Source organism: Lissotriton helveticus, chromosome 1_1, assembly GCF_964261635.1.
Source record: "Lissotriton helveticus chromosome 1_1, aLisHel1.1, whole genome shotgun sequence".
NCBI classification, from domain to species: domain Eukaryota; kingdom Metazoa; phylum Chordata; class Amphibia; order Caudata; family Salamandridae; genus Lissotriton; species Lissotriton helveticus.
The window spans coordinates 1,866,009,917-1,866,036,284 of NC_136057.1; the positions used below are offsets into that span (position 1 = coordinate 1,866,009,917).

General features: G+C 48.7%; 1 protein-coding gene across 2 annotated transcripts in view; it reads right to left on the bottom strand.

Moving 5' to 3' along the window:
* The window catches only part of DARS2 (aspartyl-tRNA synthetase 2, mitochondrial), a 257,150-nt gene that overhangs the window by 103,632 nt on the left and 127,150 nt on the right, over positions 1-26,368 (bottom strand). For both annotated transcript variants that reach the window (XM_078641810.1, XM_078641802.1), the window contains 5 exons: positions 21,289-21,388; positions 19,912-19,978; positions 18,696-18,797; positions 18,262-18,357; positions 5,514-5,637 (listed from right to left, as the gene is read on the bottom strand). In XM_078641810.1, coding sequence (XP_078497936.1) covers positions 5,514-5,637; positions 18,262-18,357; positions 18,696-18,797; positions 19,912-19,978; positions 21,289-21,388 — 489 coding nt within the window. The remainder of the gene's footprint in view (positions 1-5,513; positions 5,638-18,261; positions 18,358-18,695; positions 18,798-19,911; positions 19,979-21,288; positions 21,389-26,368) is intronic.

The window sequence follows — 26,368 nt, forward strand, 5'->3', positions numbered from 1 at the left end:
CTGGCAGCACTGACTGCAGGAATGGTGCGGGGCGGGCGGGGCCCCGGCCGGGGTCCGTGAGGCAGAGGCTGGCAGCAGCTCAGCTGCAGGAATGGTGCGGGGCCCAGGCAGGGGGGCTGGCTGGTGGGCCCCTCATTACATTTGTCTGGGGACAGCAGGGACAACACATGCGCATCGCGCAATGAGCTCATCACATGATCACGCAAACGCAATAAAAAATGTGCGTAAGGTGTGGCAGCATCAGGGGCGCGCAGCAGAGCAGAGAAGAGAAGACAAAGAAAGCCATGCACGCTCATGGCAGTGAAGTGACTTGAGGTTTCAGATGAGGGCGATAAGGTGCTGATAGATTTTAAGAGAGGGAAAGATTCTAATGGAGCCCGTCCACCGTCCTCCCCGATGCGCTATCAGATGGATAGAAACAGATTGCTTCACATAGGCCGATGCGCTTTTAATGCGGCACTGCTGGCTTTCCATCTGATAGTCGCAGAGAGAAGAGGAAACAGCAGAGCCAGGGCATTTATATGTTTGCGCTTATGCCAAAGGTACTTTTACGACATAAAATAGACTTTAAATTATGGTCCGCCGCGAGGCACATTCATCAAGTTCTGCGAGGGAGCAGCTTTGCGCGAAAGTTAAAGTCCATATCCAGCCCTCGTGCATGTACACTTTTTAGCTTACGGGAGCGAGCAACGGCAGGCGTGATAATTGCAAACAGATGTCGCCACTGCTCGCTCCGGCAAGGGAAACGCCAAACATGCACGAATACCAATAGCAAACAGTGCAAAACATGCAGGAGTTTGAAAAAAAAGCCTGGAGCGATTCCAAAAGGTCTCCAAAACAGCGAGACCTAAAAAGGCATTGTCATTTACAATGCCAATAGCTCAAACACTCATAAAAGCAAGGCCTATTGTATTGTAAATGCTTGTTTATCTTCTGTTATTTGGTGCGCTTTGATTTTCCTTTATATTTTAATTCTTCAATTGCCTTTGTTTTGTCGCTACGCTGCTCTTTTTATTTTTTCACCTAGAGGTGCTGTTTCTTTGAGCAGCCGGAGCCATTAAAGTTCCTATGTTCTTATTGCTTTCTTGAAGTCTTTTTGTCACCTAGCATCTCTTCCCATTTTCCTTCTCAGCGGTACTCTTTTGTAAAATTTTTTTGGGTGTAGCTCATCATTTATCAATGTGTGTCTCTCAAACAATTCTTCTAAATAGTTCTGTTTTTCATTCAGAAGAAGCTGGAGTTGGGAGTTGATCCGAGAAGGTCAGAGGCCAAGGCTGCCATTTGATGCAGTTAACCCTGATAGGAGTTGTGGACAGATAGCCCTGGTGCAACTCATATTTTGGTAGTTACCTATGGCATCTGCTAAACTTATCCAGGAGACATTCCAGGGTTCCGAGACCGCAAATGGGTTTCAACTAAACCAAGGTCTCTTCTTCAGTAGAACTGTTACTAGATGGGAGAAGGACCTAGAGGAAATAATGCCTCAGGTGAGCTGCCAGAATTCCACACTTTAGATATAGTGAATTAGTGGTGTCTTTCCCTTATTTGGTTGGAGTAACAGATGGCGAGGTATGAGTGTGTAGTGGACAACTGGTTCACAGCAGTACCCTCGTTACAGCCTGATAGAGTCAGAATAGGCGGTCACAGTAATGCTAATCTTCTTTTAAAAATGCACAGAAAATGGGTACCTCAAAGGGCGAATATTTGTTTGAAGTTAAATATGCTTTTTCATCAAAACAATGTGTGGAGTTGATGCAATACTGGGATAAACAGACACTTAAAAAGAGTTTCTTGCATGTGAGTTAGAAGGGAGTATAGGTTGAAGCGCTAGTATAAACCGAATGACATGTGCAAGACAAAAATAAATCTAAATAGAATTGTCCAAATGGAGTCTTTGACCCAAGAATTTTCAGTTGCTTTTTAAACATTTAAATAAACAAAATAAGCTTTTCACCTAAAATAGATGGTATTTAAGGTTTTATTAGAAGTTGAGCACACTGTGTTTGTTATGTTCCGGAATTATTTATTTGAGCACATAATGGTCAAATAAGTAGAAATATAATTTAGCTCAGAGGGCAAAGCAGAAGCATCAGATCAGTTGAAGTAAGTTAGCACCTGGGAAAATATATACATAGCACGGAAAACAAACACCATAAAGATTAATGGGGAGAGATCAACTTATTCTCGGACATGTTTCTGTGAGTGGGATTCCACATCTTTTAGCTATCACACTGCACCAAAGTAATTAAAAAGAACATGGAAATTGGTCTGTAGGGGATCCCTAACATCCAAAGTCATAGAGCTTTGATGTAGTGACTCAAAGAGACATAGAAGTTTGATTTGTGCTTTAGAAAGATTGAAGGATGGGAAAACTGTGTAGATACCGATACACTCCTGAGACGGATGACACTAAAAGAGGGAGAGAGACTCCTTAGGAGTTAGGAGGAAAACTGAAGAACAGAAAAAAATTTACATAGTGCATATGCTGGAGTATTATAGGGCATTCTTAAGGCAAAAAAGTCTGTTGAAAATCAGTTATTTAGGTCTGAAGTGAAACTCGAGGAGAGCCTACCCCTGGAAAATAGCCTTAAACTGTCCCAGAGTGAGACACTGAGTGAGAGCAAGGGGCCCCCACCGTTACCTGAAATCTGTTTAAAGTCAGAGACTTGGTTCTTATAAAGCAGTAAGGCTGTTGCAGATTATTGCAGAATCCTGTCCAGTCAATCAATGTATAATAAAAGATTAACACCTATTCTAATGCCTGCTTTCTCACTCATCGATACAATAATTTTGGGAATGACCATAAATCTTTAAGGTATCTTTTTCCTCACCTGTCGATCAAGCCACTTAAAACACCATAAATATCTTCTTTCTATCTACCAGAGCAATCGTGTTTTCAACTAAAAAATGGCACCTTATTCACCTTTTCACCACCTTAACACCACAAAATGTGATCCCCCACACTACTGTACCAAAGACATACTCATTGAATCATATGACCTGAATTACTTCCTTAGACTACCCTGCTTGGTACATTAGAGGTCAGGGTTCAATTATTTGCTCAGTGCCACGCCATCTTGTTCAACATTGTCTGTACTCAGCAAGCTTTGCCTATTTGTCAGAACAATGTTTTTAGAGCATTGAACTGAGCTGTAAACCCTGCTCGGATACTTGAAAGTTAGTGTTATTGGACATGTACATGACTTGTAAGGAGGAGATTACAAAACTCAAAGTGGTCTGGAAGCTCCCAAGTAGACCTTGTGCAGAGAGATACAAGACTCCTGCCTGCCACATTATGACCATCTTTAAAATATCTCTTAGCTTGGCTGCCATTTTCTTCACCTCTTAACCTTCTTCTAGTTTTAGCATCCCAAATACGAAAAAGGATGTGTCAGACATTGCTGCAGAAAAATCTTACATGTTTATTTCCCACCACCTTTGCCAACCTTTCTTGAAATTATCTGGGATCTCGACTATCCTTGCCTGGTCTTGAAAAGGCCACTTGGTAACTGCCACACTGCATCCCAAAGCTTTCCAAGCACTGCGTTACAGTCCTTAATTCCCTTTCATTCTCAGGCTCTCACACAGCTGGCCAGTCCACATCTCTATGTGTTTCACTGTGACTTGCTTGAGCATCTCAGTCACCAGCCAACATTCTGCTACCCTTCCCACTTGTTCCTTTGACAAAGGCCATATTTACAGGTAAATCCTAATATGCCTCTAACCTATAAATCACAGGCCTCCAACTCCATTAAAATACACATAACAAATACACACAGAACCCAGCCATTAGACTGCCCAAAGCAGCAATTCTACCCAAACTTCTAAACTCCTAAAACATGTTTTTTGGATGTAACGCTATCCTTCTAAAAAAGGTGGGGCGTTGGGAGGGTGTGCAGTCTTACTGAGGACACTAGGAGGAGAATAAATATTTGTGTGTCCCAGCACTAAGCTTTGTGAAGGTTCTTTTCTCATGCAACACCCCACAATCTCACCCACCCAAACTGAGCTCTTGCTCTGAGAGCCTAATAGAGCCAATCAAGGAGAACCTGACCAGCAATGGAATGCAAGAAGTAAAGTTAGGAGAGAAGGTAATTTACGGTTATATAAAAGGCTTATGTACCAGTGCTGATATTAACATTATGGCATAGGCTTCATTTAGGGGTGTCCCTTCCAAACGACAGCACAGTTTTTAAGTTCGTGTTGGATGAGTTCCTAAAAATACTTCAGCCATTTTTTTGTTTGTTTGCTTTGAGCCTGCCCCCTTTAGAAAGAAATAGAACATCTCCTTTACTCAGCATTCACTGAAATATTATACAATAAAATTAGCCCTTGATCAGGAACCGAGCTTAATCTGGGTTTTGAAGCACTTGGACAAGAAAGGTGTGAAATTAATTTTTGAAGGTTCCCCCACTTCTTGACTTTTAGGTAAAAGGGGATGTAATGATATTAGACTTCAGTAAGTGTGGAGCAACAGTAAATTGTCTGTGGTTCCACGTTATATGAAAGAAGGTGTGAGTGAAAGACTGGATCAGGATGATGATGTGATGGTTAGTGACTTGGACAATGTCCAGCCTGCGTGAGAAAAGAAATTTGACCCAAACATTTTTTTATTCAAAAGAGTTTTTCATGTATTAGGAAACTTAAGGAGCTTGGGCGGTGGTGGTGTATGAATTCTTCCCAAGGTCGCCATGTAGTTTCCTAATTCTTATTTTCCATTTTAATAGTCTACCTGTTTGTTGCGGTTTGCGTTTGAACTTTGCATAGTGTAAATTAAATAATGAATGTAGAGATGGAGAAGTGTTGGCATGTTGCTTAAGGTTGAAGTGCGCCCATGGTAGAATGCTCTTGGGATAAGGAACGCTCTATAGACCTTATTGGGTAACGTTCTGTGAGCCAGCAGTTACTGCTGGTTGGACATGAACTGGAGTATCCCAATAAAGTACTCACCATCTACACCTGGGCTCAACGGCTCACTGTCTTTCCTACAGAAATGTCACAGGCATTTCTGGTGTCTCACACTTTGGGCCTACCTGCCAATGGACGCTATCATTAATGAGGAAAGACTTGTTGCTGGAGAGCCCTTGCAGCTTCACTCTGAGATCTCTAGTGGCCTACAGCTGGCTCTGGCTTGGAGAGAGAAAAGACTGCAAGAATCCACTAGAACCCTTGCCCACAATTACCCTCCCTGTACCAACAGGGTCCTGCAGCTAGTGTGACAAAGAATATAGGACTCAATGTGAGAAGATAGGATACAAAAATACATTTAATGGTAAGCAAAGGTAAGTGATACACGCCACATATGGGTGTGGAGCAAAATGAAAAAACAAAGGTAGACACTGCATGGAACATCCTCCAGGAAGGTATCTTCCACCTCATAAATGCAGACATACAGGGAAGAGGGACACGGAGATAATGGTGGAATAGGTGGGATTTGAGAGAATAAAGGTGGGATTTGAGAGAATAATAAACTGTCATACAGGCAAAACTAAAGGCACACAGGTTTGTCTCACCATGCAGATTGCAGAGGTACTCTCGCATCCTCATCACCAACCGAGACCTCAAACGAAGATTGTACTGCAGCTGCTGGCTGCGCAGGTCCAGATAGCGGTACTGCATCCTTAGTGACTCTGTTTTCTGAGGAACACAGAACGAGACACACCATGAGCAGGAATGGGTCAACAATATTTAAGCCCTGCGCGTAATATCCCAAAATTAGAGCACAACCTCCAGTGCTGCTGGAGCTTACTTGCAAACATTTCGCACAGGAAATCTTTTTTTATGGAGGCACTAATTTTTCATGTTGGGCTTTTTTCCGATTTAAATCTTTTTTAATTAGTGAGAAAACAGAAGAATACTTCTCATGGACACAGCATGTCGCCTACAACCCTTTAATGATCCAGCCGCGTAAAGCAAATCCAAAAGCAAATGAGATATGCTAAGCCAGGCATCATGATAAAATGGTTACAATGTTGGGCTTATTTTGAACTACCTAAAGATTCTGGGATATGAAGGTTTGGCTTACATCAAGTGTACCAGGTGTGATAAAGTCCCAGATTCCAATAGTTTGTGGAAGGTAAGCTCAGAACAGCAACATAGTGTCCACGGTGACTTGGAATGGGATGCTAAGCCTGCGTCTGAATAGCACATCTGTTACAAATCAAATGCCCTGGCCACGGGATTTTTGACAGTTATTTTTGCAAGTTGAAAGGTCAGGCCTATTATTATTACCCATTTGTGTACTTTGCACTGTAAATGGATTCCAAAATATAGGTTTCACTTCACCAAACATGCGTCATTCATGCTAGAACAACAAGTAAGTGATGAACACTTCTTAGTCTTTGTTGATGACCAGGGTAATTGCATAGTTTCCCCTGAAGAGTCATCTATTGGCTTAGGAGGTTGTGGTAGAGTAAGAGAAAGCTCCGGTTAGAGGGTTGGGAAGTAAATGGTCTTTCCTTTGGACGTCTGCAAAGCCTTGGAGGACGCCAAGGAGGACTGGAGTCTGGTCCGTACCACTTGAATGGAACAAAGTCATTTTAGGACTCTGCACGTTTTGTAGTGCTGGAGTAACTCATCCATATGAGGATGAAACAGATTTATCCTATCAAATGGTATGTGAATGACACTGCGGTAAGAAACCTGTTTGAAGTCTCAAAATCCTCAAACAATCCAATTGCTGTATGGAGACTGGGGTCAAGTAATGTGCAACAGACTTTAGGAGGTCAACAGAATTCAGCAGCTTTTGCTCAGCCACACTCTACAACAGTATAAAGTTATCTTTTTTTCCTAAACGTATATCAGGAATGGTTAGGCGTGTGCCAAATGTGTAAAATGCAGCTTCAGTCACACAAAGTACTGATTTGCATGATGTGGGCTTTTGTCTAAGTGGCACAGTGAGAGAAAAACGAGGGCTTGGAATGCTACTTTGAGAAAGTGACAGCAGTTAGGCTTTCTGTAAACATTCTTTCTATCACCTTTTGTGTGACTGATGTAAAATTCAGGTTGTCACTATTGTATTGGTATTAGCCCACCTAGATTAGAAACTGCTAAACAGTTATATTTTATCCAATAGTTTCACGCAGTTGGTGAGTGAGAGGTAAGCCACAATTCACAATGAAATGGGTGTCCAGGTCAAATGCACATGAATTTGGGCATGACGACTGTTAGAAAGGCGAACCCGGGAGGGAGGAGCCAAGATGGCGATCGGAACAGTCGCATAACCGCCTCGCTCCGTGAATTCTTCCTCCCCGCCACCTATCCTGTCTTTCATCCTGTTCGGGGTGTTCCGAATTTGGTCACCAAGGAAGAGCCTTCACTTACCATCCTTTTCCGGGGCTCTGGCGTGCAGTCATCTCGGCGTTCTGCCCCTGTTACCTTGCTGGCCTTCCCGGCCCTGAAGCCGGGGCCTCGAGTGCTGTGCTTGCCCGGAGATGCTCGGAGTACCGGCGGTCCGGAACCGGTGGAGAGACCCGATGCTGGGAGCCTGAGAGCCGCGGACCGGAGGCCCTGGAGCGGACCCACCCCCGCGGGTGGGCCACCCCGTATGTCCGATTGCCTGCCGGCCCGAAGAAGAGAAGCCGCGCTGCCCGGCACCCCTCAAGTGGGTAGCCCACTCCTGTTGCTTGTCCCGCCCGGGGTCCGGTGCTGGGCTCCCCCCGAGTGTTGTGGGGAGCACGCCCGTTCTTCTGGTGACTCTCCTTTCTCCGCCGAGCGCCATCCGCCGCGGATCGGTTGTGTGCCCTGGGGCCGCCGGTGCTCCTGGTGGACTTGGAGGCGCCCACGATGATGGCGGCGGGCGCTGTGCTTAAGATGGCGGATGGCCCCTCGGAGAGTCTTTCTCCTGGAGACGGGGAAATTGCTGCATTTGTTCTCTCCAGCCCTCGTTTGATTCGGGCGGCCCCTGCTCGGAGTGCTGTCTTGTCTGCCCTGGCTGCTCTGGGGATCGACCTGTCCTTGAAATGTCGAGACTTGGAGTCGCGGATCTCCGCCATGGCTGCTCCGCCATTTTGTGACGCGCTGTCGTCTTCCCGAATTGTAATGGTTGAAACTTCTCCGGCTGCTGTGCTGGGATCTCCAGCTGGGTGTTTGATTCCATGGGATCCTGTGGACCCGGTGCCGATGCTGCAGTGTTTCCTACATCCTGATTTTTCTGCTTCGTGCTGGACAGCCCAGATATTGTGTTTGGCCACGTGGATCGTTGAGGTACCTTTGCATTCTGACTGCTGCCGAGTTCTCCTGGTTGCTTCTTGGCCGGGACGGTGTTTTGCGGAGATCCCACTGGCCTTCCTGGACTGGTATGGACCCACGGTATCATTCTGCTTTTCGGCCGTGGCGGGGTCTGGAAGCTCGACTCTTCATAAAAGTGGACAGGGGTGATTGTGCCGGAGTACCTGTGGGACCCTTTTAAATGGCATCTCCAGGCCTCATTATTTTGGTTAGTTCTTGTTTTTCATCCTTGTATGGGCTTTTTTCAATGTCCTTTTCGACCTCGATTGGTGATCCGTTGTTGCGGGTGGGGTAGTATTCCATGTTTCGATCGCTGGCTCCTCTCCTCTCCTATCCTTCTTTTTCCTCTCCTTCTCTCTCTTCTTTGTTATATTCCCTTTCTCTTTCTTCTATATTTCGGGTGACTCTGGGCGACAGGCACGCTGTTTAGTGGGGTAGGCCGTAGCCATTACAGTGATGTAGGGTGGGGGGGGTGTTTGTTATTTTAGTTTGTTTTATTCTATGGTCCCTTTTTGCTTTTTCAGGGGGTGGGCTATGTCCCTTTATCTTCGCTCCTTTGTTTCGTACGTGTCCGCACTTTCTCCTTTCCGGGGCGGGAGGGCTGTATATGTGGCGTCCACGTTAATTGTTCGCTGACATTTGTCCTTTATTTTTGGACCTTTGCTGGGCGTGGGAGGTCTTTGGGCTTTGCCCTACTAGGGTTATTTGATTGCGTGGGGGGCTGTCTCCCTCCCGCCCCCCCCCCTCTTTTTCTGTATATGTTGCGTGACGCCCGGTAGATATGGTTGCTGCCTCCTCTATAAAATGTAAAATGAAACCTTTCTTATCCTGGCGCTGACTGTTTAACGTCTTTATTTCACGTCTATCCTGTATTCATTCTATTGTACGCATTGATGTTGGGCCTTTTTTTTTTTACTCTCCTGCTTTTGCGGCCGGCCCCTGTGGTTGTAGGCCTGCGCTTGTACTTCTACGTGTCTTTCAATAAAGGTTTTTACAAAAAAAAAAAAAAGAAAGGCGAACCCGGGGGAGGCAGAAGGTGTCTGACTGACCACCCCTAGGTCTACCCCTCCTTCAGAGAAGGGACCGAGCGATGTCGAGAGGCCTCCGACGTGAGGGCCCTCTCCTAGGATCGTACAGCAGAGTAATCACACCACTACAAATGTACACCACACGTAGATAGAGTTTTCAATCTTTATCCGGCAATAAGTATCGTTTCAATATATACAGCAGATCCAGAGATCTGGAAAGTCTCGTGACAAGGGGCAAGGTAGCGGGACAGTCTTATAGATGGTCGGTTGCCAGGAGACTCTACGCACAGCTCTCAATCCTCGAGCTGGGGGGTTCCGGAAGGTTGGGCCGCGGTAGCGCCAGCAGGCTCCAAGGTGGTTCAGCGAGTGTGGACCGCGGCAGCGCCAGCAGGTTCCAAGATGGTTCAGCGAGTGTGGACCGCGGCAGCGCCAGCAGGTTCCAAGATAGTTCAGCGAGTGTGGACAGCGGCAGCGCCAGCAGGTTCCAAGATGGTTCAGCGAGTGTGGACCGCGGCAGCGCCAGCAGGTTCTAAGATGGTTCGGCGAATGTCGACCGCGGCAGTGCCAGCAGGCTCCAAGGTGGTTACAGCGAAGATGGACCGCGGCAGCGCCAGCAGGCTCCAAGGTGGTTACAACGAAGATGGACTGCGGCAGCGCCAGCAGGCTCCAAGGTGGTTACAGCGAAGATGGACCGCGGCAGCGCCAGCAGGTTCCAAGATGGTTCAGCGAATGTGGACCGCGGCAGCGCCAGCAGGCGCCAAGGTGGTTACAGCGAAGATGGACCGCGGCAGCGCCAGCAGGTTCCAGGTAGAACAGCAAGGTGAGTTCGTCTCAGGGTCAGCGGCGACAGCGTCAGCAGGACTTCTTGACTCCGGGATACAACTGCCGTCCTACCCCGGGGCTGGCCCAGATATAGGTCTGGAGTCCTTTGATGTCCGGACCCTCTCGCCTGGGGGTCAGAGGGGCCGGGATGATGGTGTCCAGACACCCAGCAGGGGGTGGAGCCCGCGCTCAGGGAGGCCGAAGGCCAATCGAAACCAGGCATCCGGGGACGGTTGGGGAGCCATCGAAACTCTCCTCTCCTTGTCTCTGGTTGAGTGGCCACTCTACCACCCGGAGGGCTCTTGGTGCCTCGATGGCGGGCTCGCTGGGGCCGTGGCCGCGGCTGGGCCGGGACCACGTGTCTGTGACGTGATGGGCCCAAGATGGCGTCGGGCCTGGAATGAGGGTCCGGGGTGGGCACCGGACCGGTAATGCTGGGGCGGCCCGAGTGTGCCGTGTCAGTGGTTGGGGGCCGCCGGGTGGCGGATCTGGTGGTTTGTAGGTCGTGCAGAGGTGTGCCCGAGGCCGACCCGGGCTGGATGGAGGGCCGATGTCGCCCGGGGCCCGCCATGCGGGAGGGTTAGGACCACGCCACGAGGCCGGGTCCAACACACGTCCCCTCCAGCTGAAGGCAGGGGAGAGTCACCCATCTTCTTGGGGATTCTCCTCGCCAAGGCGGAAGAATCTGGAGAGGCCGTCAGCGTTGGCGTGGTCGTTGCCAGGGCGATGCTCCACGGTGAAGTTCATCCCTTGGAGGGAGATGGACCAACGTAGCAACTTCGGGTTCTCGCCCCGCATCTGCATCAACCACCGCAGGGGCCGGTGGTCGGTCTGTACTCGGAAGTGGGTGCCGAAGAGGTAGGGCCGGAGCTTCTTTAGGGCCCATACGACGGCGAATGCTTCCCTCTCGATGGTGCTCCATCGTTGTTCTCGGGCCAGCAGGCGCCGGCTGATGAAGGCCACAGGAAGGTCAACTCCGTCAGAGTTCATTTGGGAGAGTACGGCCCCAATGCCGTGTTCCGAGGCGTCAGTTTGGACGATGAACTCTCGGCTGTAGTCGGGGGCCTGGAGCACCGGGGCGGTGCACATGGCAGTCTTTAGTGTCTCAAAGGCTACTTGGCACTCGGGGGTCCAGTGCACCTTCGGGGGTAGTCTCTTGGAGGTTAGTTCTGTGAGGGGCCCCACAATGCTCCCATAGTCCTTTATGAACCGCCGATAGTATCCAGTGAGCCCCAGGAAGGCTCGGACGGCGGCCTGGGTGACGGGGGGCTCCCAGGCCTGGATGGCGTCGATCTTGGGTTGAAGGGGAGCCACTTGGCCGCTCCCCACTTGGTGTCCCAGATAGGTCACGGACCCTTGTCCGATCTGGCACTTGCTGGCTTTTATTGTTAGTCCGGCCCGTTGGAGGGCCGTCAGGACCTTCCAGAGGTGGGTCAGGTGCTCGTCCCAACAGAGGCTGTACACCGCAATATCGTCCAGATAGGCGGCACTGAACTCCTCCAGCCCTGCCAGCACCCGATTCACTAGTCTCTGGAAGGTGGCCGGAGCATTCTTCATGCCGAAGGGCATCACGTCGAAGTGGAAGTGGCCATCGGGGGTCGAGAAAGCGGATCGTTCTTGTGCCCCTGGCGTGAGGCCGATTTGCCAGTATCCGGCCGTGAGGTCGAAGGTGCTGAGGTACCTGGCGGCTCCCAGGCGATCGATTAGTTCATCCGCTCGGGGAATGGGATGGGCGTCGGTCCTGGTGACGGCATTCAGTCCCCGGTAGTCGACACAGAACCGCAGCTCCGGGGGCACCCCGGGGGCGGCGGCCTTAGGGACCAGGACGACGGGACTGGCCCATGGACTGTCTGAGGGCTCGACTACCCCTAGGGCTAGCAGCTTGGAAACTTCGGCTTGGATGCAGGCCCGGACTCGGTAGGCTCGGTGCCGCACGGGCGGACTGTCCCCGGTGTCGACGTCGTGAACACACCACTGGGTGACTCCGGGGGTGAGGGAAAATAAGTTCGCAAATTGACCCAGCAGTTTCTGGCAGTCCTGGCGCTGTTTGGGTGTCAGCGCGGGAGAGAGGGAGACCCCCTCGACGGAGCCATCTTTCTCGGAGGTGCTCAGGAGGTCTGGTAGAGGCTCGGAGTCGTCCTCTGCTCCGTCATCGGTAGCCAACAACAGGCTCAGTTCGGTGCGGACAAAGTGGGGCTTGAGCCGGTTGGCGTGTAGGACCCGGAGGGGGCTCCGGGGGTACTCCATGTCCACTAGGTAGGTGACGGGGCTCTTGCGCTCCACCACTTTGAAGGGCCCCGTCCATTTGTCCTGGAGGGCGCCGGGGTCGACCAGGGACATGACCCAGACCTGCTGGCCCGGCTCGAATTCAATGGACGAGGCATTTTCATCATACCAGCGCTTCATCTCCTCTTGACTGGCCTTCAGGTTGGTTTCGGCCAGTTCCCGGAACTTCCGAGTCTGGTTGCGGAGAGTCAAGAGGTATCGGAAAACATCGGGCGGAGTATCGGAGGCGGCCAGCTCCCAGCCTTCCTTGACCAGGCTGAGGGGGCCTCGCACAGGGTGTCTATATAAAAGTTCAAAGGGGCTGAACCCCAGGGACTTCTGGGGTACCTCCCGGTAGGCGAACAGGAGGCATGGCAGCAGAACGTCCCATTTGCGCTGGAGGGGCTCTTCTAGGCCCTTGATCATTCCTTTCAGGGTCCTATTAAATCGCTCCACTAGTCCATTCCCTTGAGGGTGATACGGGGTGGTGAACTTATACGCGACCCCGCACTGTTGCCACAGGGACCGCATATATTTCGATATAAAGTTTGTGCCCCGATCACTTACGACCTCTCGGGGGAAGCCGACTCTGGAGAAGATCCCCATTAGCGCCCGACCCACTACGGGGGCTGTGATAGTCCGGAGGGGGATAGCTTCTGGGTAGCGGGTGGCATGGTCCACCAGGACGAGGATGAAGCGGTGCCCCTGAGAGGTTGGAGGATCCAGGGGCCCCACGATGTCGATCCCTACTCGCTCGAAGGGAGTGGTCACCACGGGAAACGGTTGGAGTGGGGCCTTGATTTTCCCCCCACTCTTTCCGCTGGCTTGGCAGGTCGGACAGATTCGGCAGTGGTTGTACACATCGCTGCGCATCTTCGGCCAATAAAAGTGGGTCACCAGGCGGCTGTAGGTTTTGTCCTGCCCCAGGTGTCCGGCGAGGGGCACATCATGTGCCAGGTTTAAGAGAAAGTCTCTGAAGTGGAGGGGGACGACTAGCACTCGGCCGGCCCCCAGCTCGGCAAACTTTTGTTCACTGTACAGGAGGTCCTGGTCCCAATAGATCCAGTGGGACGCCGAGGAGTCTCCTGTGGCTTGCGTGGCGGCTTGTTGTCGGAGTCCCTCGAGGGAAGGACATGTCTTTTGTTCCCGACGGAACTGCTCGCGGGTGGGGCCCCCTTCTTGGTGCCACTGGGCTAGTTCGGGTAGGGGCCCGAGCTCGGGAAGTTCTTCATGGCTGGGGCCCTGCGGCCCCAGTTCTTGTTCGGCCGTGGCAGTGGCGGGTGGCGGAGGTGCCGGCCATTCAGGTTCTTCGGGCAGATTGTCTTCGGTGGGGACGGCGTCCCAGGTGGACATGGATCGGGTCGTTACGCAAACCCATTCAGGAAGGCCTAGCATCCCCAGATGCTCTCTTCGCTCGATCTGTGCCCAGGGGGAACTTTCCAGGTCGTTCCCTAGGAGGCAGTCCACCGGGGCATCGTCTCGGACGGTGACTTTCAGCATGCTGGACACTCCTCCCCACTCGAAGGGGATGCGAGCCATCTGGCACAGGCTCTCGGAATTGTCCGCTGACCGGACAGGGCACAGAACGTGGGGCAAGATTTGTTCTGGGGTCACCAGATGGCAGCGGACGGCGGTTATGCTGGCCCCGTGTCACGGAGAGCCTCGGCCCGGTGTCCGTTGATGGTGACCCACTGGCGGTACTTCTGGGTGTTGATCGGAATCTGGTCTCGGGGGATCATGTCTTTGTCGCCCAGGGAGGCGAGGCACATGGCCGCGGACTCCCATTCTTCTGGTTCCATAGGGACCTCTTCTTCTTCATCCTTTTTTTCGCTCAGAGCAGCGGCAGTGATTTGTCGACCGGGGGGCCCGGTGGGGCCGGGCCGCTGGTTCATGGGGCAGAGAGGATCATTGGCATAGTGACCCAGCCGCTGGCATCTGTGGCACGTAACGTTGGGGCGTGGCCCCGGTCGGGCGGGATGGGCCCCCCTCGGGCTGGAGGCTGGTGTAGAGGAGGCGGGCGAAGACCCCGGCGGGAGGTCTCGGCCTCGGCTGACGCCAGACCCGCCGCCTCGCGGCCGGTGGTTCCCCGGGGACCCTCGTCCGTATTCTCCTGTGGTGTTCCGGTGGACGCGGTTGCTCGCCCACCGATCTGCTTCGACCGCTAGCTTTCGCGGCTCGGTCAACTTGCTGTCGAGGAGGTGCTGTCGTAGTTCAATGAAGCAGTTGTTGGAGAGGTGCTCCCATAACATAAGGTCGACCAACTGCTGGTAGGTAGTGACCTGACTGCCTTTGACCCACCCCTCGAAGGCTCTGCTAAAAAAGTTCACATATTCCACCCAAGTGGTACCGGGGATTTTTTTACAGTCTCGGAACCTCTGCCGGTACATTTCGGGGGTGAGTCCGTAGCGCGTGAGTAGGGCCGTTTTCATGTGTTCATAGGAGGTCATTTCGGTGTCAGGGAGTTCCAGCAGGGCGTCACTCCCTTCGTTGACGAACTTCCCCCACAGGCCGGCGCCCCAATCCTTCAGGGGCACCCGATGGGCGGTCATGGCCACCTCGTAGGCTTTGAACCATTGCTGGATATCATCGTTCTTGTAGTATTCTTTGACTACCTCTTTCGGTAGGTGAACCTTGGTGTCCACGGGAGGGGCCGAGGTCTTGGCCCCGGCCGCGCTATCTTCGTTGATCTTGGCTTTGATTTCTAGTTCTCTCAGGCCTCGTTCGTGTTCATATGCTAGTCGTTTTTCTTCGAGGTCACGTTGTCTCCGTTTCTCTTCTAGATCCCCCTCCAGCCGTAGTTGCTCGAGGGCTATCTTTTTCTCCGCTAGCTGGAGTTCTCCGTCTAGCTGGAGTCGTGCAAGCTCCAATTCGTGTAGCCGGTTGCGCTCCCGTTCTCGAGCGTCTTCATAGATGAGGTCCGCGTTTAGTGTTGCGGTTCTTTCCCCCGTCGGGGGTGCGCTGGTTTCCTGTTGCCCGTTCGGGCTATTCTCCTCTTGGGGTGGTCTGTCTCGGGTTTCCACCCAGGCTTGTAGGGCCGATTTGAAGTCCTCTTTTGTGCTCAGGCCAGTGGTAGCGATACCCATGTCTTTACAGAATTGTTTTAGTTCTTTGTGGCTGTATTCTTCTATCTTCTCTTTCTGGAATTCGGCAGGTAGGTTGGTTCCTTGGGTCGTCATGGTCTCTGTGTGTTTTTCCGTCGTAGCGGGTAGATCACTCTCTGTACGATTTTGCGTTGGCTCGGATCGCAGCGCCTGCCACCAATGTTAGAAAGGCGAACCCGGGGGAGGCAGAAGGTGTCTGACTGACCACCCCTAGGTCTACCCCTCCTTCAGAGAAGGGACCGAGCGATGTCGAGAGGCCTCTGACGAAAGGGCCCTCTCCTAGGATCGTACAGCAGAGTAATCACACCACTACAAATGTACACCACACGTAGATAGAGTTTACAATCTTTATCCGGCAATAAGTATCGTTTCAATATATACAGCAGATCCAGAGATCTGGAAAGTCTCGTGACAAGGGGCAAGGTAGCGGGACAGTCTTATAGATGGTCGGTTGCCAGGAGACTCTACGCACAGCTCTCAATCCTCGAGCTGGGGGGGTCCGGAAGGTTGAGCCGCGGCAGCGCCAGCAGGCTCCAAGGTGGTTCAGCGAGTGTGGACCGCGGCAGCGCCAGCAGGTTCCAAGATGGTTCAGCGAGTGTGGACCGCGGCAGCGCCAGCAGGTTCCAAGATGGTTCAGCGAGTGTGGACCGCGGCAGCGCCAGCAGGTTCCAAGATGGTTCGGCGAATGTGGACCGCGGCAGCGGCAGCAGGTTCCAAGATGGTTCGGCGAATGTGGACCGCGGCAGCGGCAGCAGGCTCCAAGGTGGTTACAGCGAAGATGGACCGCGGCAGCGCCAGCAGGCTCCAAGGTGGTTACAACGAAGATGGACTGCGGCAGCGCCAGCAGGCCCCAAGGTGGATACAGCGAAGATGGACCGCGGCAGCGCCAGCAGGTTCCAAGATGGTTCAGCGAATGTGGACTGCGGCAGCGCCAGCAGGCTCCAAGGTGGTTACAGCGAAGATGGACCGCGGCAGCGCCAGCAGGTTCCAGGTAGAACAGCAAGGTGAGTTTGTCTCAGGGTCAGCCGCGACAGCGTCAGCAGGACTTCTTGACTCCGGGATACAACTGCCGTCCTACCCCGGGGCTGGCCCAGATATAGGTCTGGAGTCCTTTGATGTCCGGACCCTCTCGCCTGGGGGTCAGAGGGGCCGGGATGATGGTGTCCAGACACCCAGCAGGAGGTGGAGCCCGCGCTCAGGGAGGCCGGAGGCCGGAGGCCGATCGAAACCAGGCATCCGGGGACGGTTGGGGAGCCATCGAAACTCCCCTCTCCTTGTCTCTGGTTGAGTGGCCACTCTACCACCCGGAGGGCTCTTGGTGCCTCGATGGCGGGCTCGCTGGGGCCGTGGCCGCGGCTGGGCCGGGACCACGTGTCTGTGACGTGATGGGCCCAAGATGGCGTCGGGCCTGGAATGAGGGTCCGGGGTGGGCACCGGACCGGTAATGCTGGGGCGGCCCGAGTGTGCCGTGTCAGTGGTTGGGGGCCGCCGGGTGGCGGATCTGGTGGTTTGTAGGTCGTGCAGAGGTGTGCCCGAATCCGACCCGGGCTGGATGGAGGGCCAATGTCGCCCGGGGCCCGCCATGCGGGAGGGGTAGGACCACGCCACGAGGCCGGGTCCAACAACGACTGGGAGGGAAATTCAACTAGATGCTGATTCTGGATCAGCACAAGGTTTAGTAATCTAAAGGCCTTTGACTTTATGGATTCAATAACTGGATACTTCAGGAACTAGACTTCAGTATGCTGGTGGAAAGTGGCAGTTTTACCCAGTGTTATCAATCTCTCAAAAATCACAGACACTTATTGGGTTTGGTTCATGAGAGCAAAGTCTAAGCAGAAGGGCCATTGAACGGGGTACCTAGCTTCCCCTCTTGTTGAAAAGGTGGCCTGTTCCATGAACAATTCATGAGCCTCCATTCTTCCCTCTTGACTCATCATCTTTTAAATCAAGGCCAGAGTCCCCTGCAGTATGGGACCAAACTTCCTACAGTCGCACACAGACAAGAACTGTGCACCACATGGATGTTTCTTAAGGAGGACGTACAGAGTAAATGTAGGCATTTTACTGCACACTGTTTCGGCCACAGCCAAAATGGCTTCAAACCTGATCATTATAGTCATTATAGCATAAGCTGCCTGTGATGAAAAAAGTAGAGAAGACGGAAGTATCTACATAAGGCATGACATTGCCGGGAAAAAGAAGCACATCATAATAGAAGGTATATTAACCTGCTTAACTACCTTACTGTTTGGCCCAGAGTTGCAAATCATAACCTGATTGTCGTTGCAACAGATTCCCAGCAATCGCGTTTCCAACAATAGGACATTAGAGGACAGGGAGTCCCCTGCAGTATGGGACCAAACTTCCTACAGTCGCACACTGACAAGAACTGTGCACCCCATGGATGTTCCTTAAAGAGGACATACAGAGTAAATGTAGGCATTTTCCTGCACACAGTTTCGGCCACTGCCATCATTGCTTGAAACCTGATCATTATAATCATTATAGCATAGGCTGCCTGTGATGAAAAAAGTAGAGAAGAGAAATAACTACGTAAGGCATGACATTGCCGGGGAAAAAGAAGCACATCATAATAGAAGGTATATTAACCCGCTTAACTACCTTACTGTCTGGCCCAGAGTCGCAAATCATATCCTGATTGTAGTTGCAACAGATTCCCAGCACTGATGTTTCCAACTAAAAGACATTAGAGGACAGAGGGTTCCCATGGGACCTGCCCCTCCAACAGGATCTGCACCCTAAATGGACTTGCACCCCCTCAGAGACCTTCAGCGCCACAGGACATCGCCCACCTTTGTAAAGTCCTTGATTTCAAATGGCAGCTTCTTGCAGGAGTTGAGAATCTCGGCATGTGTAAGCTGAACCTCTATATCACCCGTGGACATTTTCTGAAAAAAAGTTTAGGAGAGATGAGAGCCATTTACAGAGGGTTGCTTGTCTTGTGGGTTAAGATACGTAGTGGGAAACATAGTAGGATAATGGACAAGAAACAGACAACTGAAAGATGAATGAGGAAACGGGTTAAAGTGAAGATGGTGTGTGAGAGAGGGATAAAACTGCGAACAGAATGGAAAGTTAGAGAATTGAACAGAAAGTATGAAGGCCACAAATCAAGAGAGGGGTGTGTACTGCCTGCATGTATATATTGGAGGTAGATGCAATTTCTTTCCAGTCCCAGCTACAGGCCTTTTCGTCATTCAAAGTATGAATGGTGCTCAGATCTCACCGGGTTCGCCTGTTCCTGAGGCCTTGCAATGACTGTCCCGCTCACTTGCACCACAGACTCCAATGGCGCCGCCATCAGGAGCTTCTTCAAGTGGGAACTGGACTGCAAATGAAAGAAAAGAAAGCTCAGCCTTGGGAACACACAGAATGAAGAACACCATCACCTTGAATTAAACCACACAACATGGTATAAGGCAAAGCCTTAGGATCATAGCAAAGCCTTTGCTTTACTTACTTCAGAAAAAGAAAATATTTCAACAAGCCCTTCGAGGGGTATGTGATGGAGAGGATGATCCCAAATTCAGCATAAAGAGAAAGCAGTTTGCTGGACTCTTCAGAAAGCATAGAATCAGTAGGTAGAAGACTCTTACATGTATGACAGAAAACACATTAGACCAAAATTACAGTTGGTGGAAATTCTACATCTGGAGTAAATTGGAATGATTGAAAGTATCTAGGTCACTAGTAACTGGTAAATACTCTTCAGGAGAAACACAGTTGAAACTTTCTCCACCGCAAGGATAGCACAGAGGAAAAAGTCGAGTGTGCATTTCACCTTCGAATTAGGAACTTTCTCCAGAAATCTAAATATTTTCCATTGTCTGCCCAACTCTAAATCATCGCCATTATCTTGTCTCCTTCGTTCCTCTCTCATTGACTCCCACTCCCCACCCTCATCTCCACTCTGAGGTGATCTTGGAGAAACATAAAGCAACCTACTAATGATCAAAATAACAAACGCAGGGAATAGAACTTTACCAGCAGGGCTGAACGTGATATACCACTGGACCTTGCCACTGGGTTCTTTAGCAGCCTACCAGCCATAGGAGCCTGAAGAAGAACTTGGGCAGCCCCACACTACAGCATGTTAAAGCATGCAAAGTGGCATGAAGAGTGGTGTTTTCTACTGCATATGCCCCCTTCTTCATTGCATACATTTTATGAGGGTTGCAGGCCATGATGCAGTCTCAGTAGGAGGAGAACTTCAGGTGGAAAATTGAGGTTCACAGCGTTGGATCATGTCTGTACATTACTTTTGAATGCCCTGCTGCCAAGTTTTTGTTCTTTTTAAGCGTGTGACAGTACAAGTGTGAATCCGCTTATTTTGTGTAGAACATATTGTCACTTAAATCTTTATTCAGATTTCAATCAAGGGAGAATCTACCCAGTAGGACATCTCTCCAGGTGCCACTATATACCAGATGATAATCCCTTACCTCGTCCTGCGGTATGAGTATCTGTGTAAGTCCGTGAAAATCGCGCAGCACCACAAATAGACCCTGTCTGGGAAGAAAAAGCAAACAAAACATAAAAGTCACACGAAAAAGCAAAGCAAGTTGAAGGAGATAAAAAATGCAAAATTGGCATTCTCAACAACAAATGTACACCAGACACCAACATGGACAATGAAACATGGGTGTAGTCTCCGTACTGTACATTAATCGCAGAGATCCTTTAGACAATTGGTGTCCACATAACCTGAGAATTTAGAAAAATTAAAAGATACACTGAATTCAGAGAGCCACTAAAGAAATACATCTACAGGTGCTGATGACACTATGACCAATGTGTTCTAGAAAATAAGAGACTGTAAAACAAATCTGGGTAGATTTAATCAGGAAACTTTACAATCTGATTGCCTGCAGGCCAAAATCATATTCAACTGTGTCCTAGAATCATATGGGAAACATTGGAGTCTGTGATTACACAAACTCACTCTACCTAAATATGCAGCAATACCAAATCTCACATCAAAAAGCCATTGAAAATGCTGCAGTAAGACTGATAGCAAATAGAAAACGCTGAGCCTCTACAACAAATCCTTGATAACACAACATTGGCTCCCAGTCTAAGCTCGAATATCCTTTGAAACTCTATATGTCATCTGCAAATATAGATGAAGAACTTATAACATGGCCACTGAGTCCCTAGGCAACATCTCCTCCCCCTAACCAAATTCTACTTCACACCGCAGGAAACACAGTACATCAAAAGACAGCGAAAGCTTCTGAGTTTAGGAAACACACTTATTGCTGATGTCCAGAGCTGTGGCAAAACATTCTCTTGCAAAATAAAACTGAATGTGCTCCTCTTCTAAACTTATAGTGCCACTCCTCCAACCAGGACATGCCTATTCAGACCGCGGTGTAGCAAAATACACGTTTCAACACTCCTGAACACATGGTTAAATGCTGAAAGTCCTTTAATATTAGGTTTCCATACAACACTCTAGCCACAGCCAGGGCAAACCAGAGGAAGCAGAAAGCGGACAAAATCCACATAGGCATGACACTGCATTTCGAAACCAAAGCAACAGTCTGAAAAGCACAAAAGGCATTGGAAGTCATACATCAGACTACCTGCTCAGAGGAGAGAAATGCACCGCAGATAGTCAAACCATGATACCACAATGATATATATATATATGTCAACCTTACCCGAGGACAAAATATGCTACAGTCTCAAAATCTGACTGACATATGGAGAATTATTTTTTTAAATAACAGTAATGTTGGAAGCCAGGGTGTAGCAGGAAAGGATTCTGTTGGACTTGCATCCGAAACTCTAACTCTTTGGTAGCAGAGATTACTAACCTCTCATACTGAAGCCATCCACAGAGAGTCACTTCCTGGCCCACATGTGCAGAACGCAGCTCACCGCAAGTGTGGGTGCGGCTGACAAAGCTGTTTAAATCTGTGAAAATTTAAAATACTAAACAGTGAACAAACAATCAGCCAGTGTCATATAGAATATGTTTCAGTGGTATTGCAAGCCTCCTTTAAGAAAAGATAAATTGTACATGATTCACATCACATATAGGGATATAAGATATTCATTCTTAGCTCACTTTTTAATTGAAAATGTATCACTGTCCTTCATTTATCATCATTCTCTCTCATCATTTTATAGTTCTTCTTTCACTATTCTGTTAATATCTTAAAGTACCTTTTCAATAATCATACTTGTGATGCCATATACCTTCAGACTCCTCTCGTCTATTCAGATCAATTCCCTTCAGCGTGAGAACACCGTAATAACTGCATTGCTATATTAAAGCACAAATCACACCTAAAAATAAGTCCCTCTGTACAGCCTTAAAAAGACCTTGAGGCATTACTTAAATAACCAATCTCTGCGTCAAAAGTTATGAGTACTTACATTTTCATGATAAAACTCAGTTTGAGACAACTATACTACATTATCAGAAATGTGATTTGATCCACAAAGAAAATGACAGCCAACTTCTTGAAGACCTCAACAGTTACTTATTTGAACAGAAATGTACAGCAAACCACCACGTCAGCTCTCGTCCAGGTGAGTTCCAATGGTCATCTTTTAAATCCAAACATTCTCTCAGCCACTCAACTTCTAGATCGAAGGAAGAACCTGCATCTCACTCATTCTACCAGCACACGCTCAGACTGTCACATGCCAATACATGTACCATTTCTCACCCTCCCCCCCCCAAAAAAAGTTACAGCGAACTCCGCTGTGGCACCCAAATGCACACCCTCATCCATCTGCTTGCTATAAGATTCTTCCACCTTAACCTAACTCTCCATGTTCCACCAGTAACAACTAGTTTTGACAGCATTTCCACAAACTCTGTCAAAGACAACCAGATCCCCAAATTTAGAATACTCCTTAATGATGCAACCAGTCCTTCTGACATGCACAAAATCACCAATGTTCATTTTTTTACTTTGCTACTCTTCCTCTTGTCAAAGTTTCATTTGATTGGCCGGAGCCGTATCAACATTTCTCCTCACCAAACAATACAGATTTGATACGCCACCACCATGATCCATCAACTACCTCATCCAAACGAGGCACAATTCAAACCCTGGTTTTCTTTCCCAGAAAGTTGGAAAGGTGACACACCTGTTGTATTGTGTGGTGTAGTCCAATAGAACCATAACATGGATTTAACTTCTCTCAACACATCGCCTTTGTTGACAAGTGCCCATTGCATAACTCGCCCACCTCACGATTCAACGGTTCAACTAAACCATTGGTTTGGGGATGATAAAGTGAACGCCTTAAATGCTTGACACTTACAGAACCAAGAAAACACTTCATTTGTTTATTCACAAATTGAATGCTACTGTCTGACACTAAATTAAATGCTACTGTCTGACACTAAGTATTCTGAGAAGACTTCCCTAGCAAATACATTCCTAAGAAATTCAATCACACTCAAGGTGTTGGGAACTGATATAAATTTGATGGCCAGCCACTTAGAATAGCAGTCAAATAAAACTACTATATATCGATGTTATGACAATAACAAGTTTAGAGGCCCTATCAAATGTATTGCTAACTTAACCCAAGGACCAGAGGGTAACTCAAGTGTAGGGGGGACAAAACTTACATTTTTTGTAATCATGTACAGCGCAGATCACACAACTTTTAACCACATCTTCAAGATCTCTGTCCATTCCTGGATATCAAAAAGTAGCACATATCTAGTGCTTGGTCACAATGCAACACAAATGGCCATAATGGACAATGGCTGACATAAATTTGCCACGAGGAACCTGCTGGTCAGACAGCGTCAACAATCCATCCTCCAATGTTCACTCATCAGACACCTTGACAAAAGCTGTGCACTACTCTGAAGATTATTTTATTTATGCCAACCTATCCTGACAAAATGTACAACTTCCTCCAATAGTGGATCATGTTCTGAAGCACATTCCCGCTTACTTTCAGCTATGGCACCTAGATTCTCTATGTAGCCTGCTGCAATCTGTAGTGATTTAAGATTATGAGATTCTGGGTGGACTCTAAATAGGAATTACGTAATCTGTTGGGAGGTGTTAAGGTGTGGTTATAAAAGTTATGGCGCAAAGCATGCAGTGTGTGATTGAATGTTCAAGAACAAAGATGTGTATTGCAGAGCTCCATGTGCGGTGTATTTCATTTGCATGCTCCTGGGCTGGGGAGGACGCTACATCTGGCAACGAGTAGGGGTTCAGTGCCCCGAAGAATCAAGACTGCTCTCCCTGAGTGTGCGCAAAGGTACAGGAAACTGCAGGTGCATACTACGGGTACCCCAAATCGATGTATAGTAACCTGAAGTTGGCATATTAGGACTCGAAGCTCGGCCCCAGCCACTACACAGTCATCAAAGAAGTTGAAGGTCCTGACGAGGGGTACATTCAAAAAGCCTGCCTGTTGGTAAGGCTGAAGGAAGAGATACTGCACCAAGCCATAACACAGAGCCATCACCTATACTAAGCAAACGCTAAAGGCAGAGACAACTAGGTACAGAAGCAGAAATTTACTTAGCGGCACAAGCAATTAAAGCACCATACAACCTCAAAGTGGGGTGAGATGACCAGGCTCAAACAAAGGGCTGTTGTGTGAAGATGTTGCCAGTCCTGCTGTGTGCAAAGAATGCCCTCTGCTCTGATTGGCAGAGAAAGGAAGCGCAAGGCAGAATGCAGCTACATTCCTAAAGCCACCACCTCCGCTTGACACCGTGAAAAAAACAGACTATGGGTACTAGATGGGCTGCATGGAAAAGAAACAGACAATCAGAAAATTCATAAATATATACAAAATAACTTACAGGTGATGAAGTGAAAGAAACGCTAAAGAAAGACTCACAAAAGTATGCAATCTCATACCAAAAGATAAAAAAGCATTGGAAGCCAAGTTTGATCCGACACCGTATGACGATTACGTAAAGCACATCTTCAACCAAGCACGACAATAGGCTAATGAAACTATGGAGGAGTTTGTTAGGAGACTTGATGCACTTATCGAACACTGCAAGTTCTGTGATTTCAATGATGAAAAAGACCATGCGCCTCAGAGTTACTGACAATTGTCTCTCAAACTCGTTCAAAAGACCAAGTTGACAGACAGTCAATTTAGAGAAAGTGCTAATGGCTGCAAGGGCAGAAGAAAGAGCAGATTGACAAGCTGTTGATATGGAAGCAGGAACAGCATGAAATGAATCAGCGCTGATCATGAAAAGTAAGCATAAACACAGAATAGATGCACAAAAGTTGATGTCTTTAAAGAAAGAAAAGATATGCTTTCGATGAGAGTTTTAATTTCCCCATGAAGGTAAATGTCTAACTATGGGACAGACATGCAAGGACTGCAGGAAAGAAAACCTTTTCGTAATGGTCCACTAAACTAAAGAGAAACCAAATGCGTCACAACTAGAAGAGAAAATGGGCACCAGAAGGTTCCAGAAGCATTCTCGCCATGCCCACAAGCCCAAAAGGCAACATTAGTTACGACAAGTAGAAACGAAACAAAATTGATCATCGTCAAATTCTTCATACAAAGATGTGTGTTGATGATATCTACTAAAGAATGAAGTGCACATGTAGGGTCAGTTACTTGCAAACAAGATCAAGAGTCAAATGAGAAGCACCAAACGGACCAAAAAGTTTCATTTGGACATGGTCCTAAAATTACATTTAAGGTTAAAACAGTTGCCCCATAACCTCCATTATAGACAGTGGGGTGTCGATTAATATCATGCCAGAAGAGAAATTTAAAAGCTTATCTCCTTTGCCATGCCCTAACGCGTCAAAACTCAAAGGTTTAAACACGGGCTGTGTCCATACTGTTACAGAGTCAATGGTCCTTTATAGTAACCATGAGACATAAAACAAGGTCAGTGCAAGCACCGATTAATGCACTTCAGGGAACTTCATGAAGTGCATGAATACTTAGCTTTGCCATTGCTGCTGACATGGGACTGATATCTCTCAAGAGCGATATCCGTGCTCAGTCTGAACCAGTTCCCGTCATCGTTCATGGCCTGGGAAGGTTTAAGACATTGTAAGTGCAACTTCATATTAATGGGGACATTTGCCCTGTAGCACAACAGCACCGCAGAATCGCTTTCCACTTACAAGAAGCTGTTGAGAAAGAACAAGAAGCATTCTATCATTGAATTCAACACCCGTCCTATGCCGAAGGTTTCGCCTATAGCTGTGGTGCCAAAAAAGGATAGTGGTGGTGCAATGCTCATTTGTGTTAATGTGCGTCAGGCCAACAAAGCAATCAAGAGAGAAAGACATCCTGTTCCTCACATCATGGACATGATCATGCAGCTAAACAGCGGCAAAGTCTTCTGCCGTCTTGACCTGAACAAAGGATACCATCAACTCAAGTTGGAAGATAACTGTAGGTATTATTACTACTTTTTCGACTTATGTTGGTTTGTTCAGATACAGAAGGTTGAGTTTTACAGTATCTTCGGCTGCTGAGATATTTCAGCATGTCATCCGCCAACTAATACAACCTGTCACACATGCTTTCAATTACTGTGATGACATACTGGTATTTGGGACAACACAAAAGGAGCATGACAAGGCCCTTACAAAAGTGTTAAAATTACTTGCTGATGCAGGTCACACTCTGAATGCAGCAAAGGGTGAGTTTCACAAAACTAAACTCAAATTCTTTGGGCACATATTATCTGATGGCTGAATGACTCCTTACCCGGACTAAGTGCAAGCATTGTCATCTGTTAGCCCCCTCTCCCCCCCCAGGATGTAAACATACTCCAATTCTTCTTGGCATTGATAGTTATGACTCAAGATGAAATTGTGACTTTGCCACAGTGAGTGCCCCATTGAGAGACTTAAAGCAAAATGTTCCTTCCAGTGGTCTCAGGAAAGCGACCAACATTTCAAAGACATA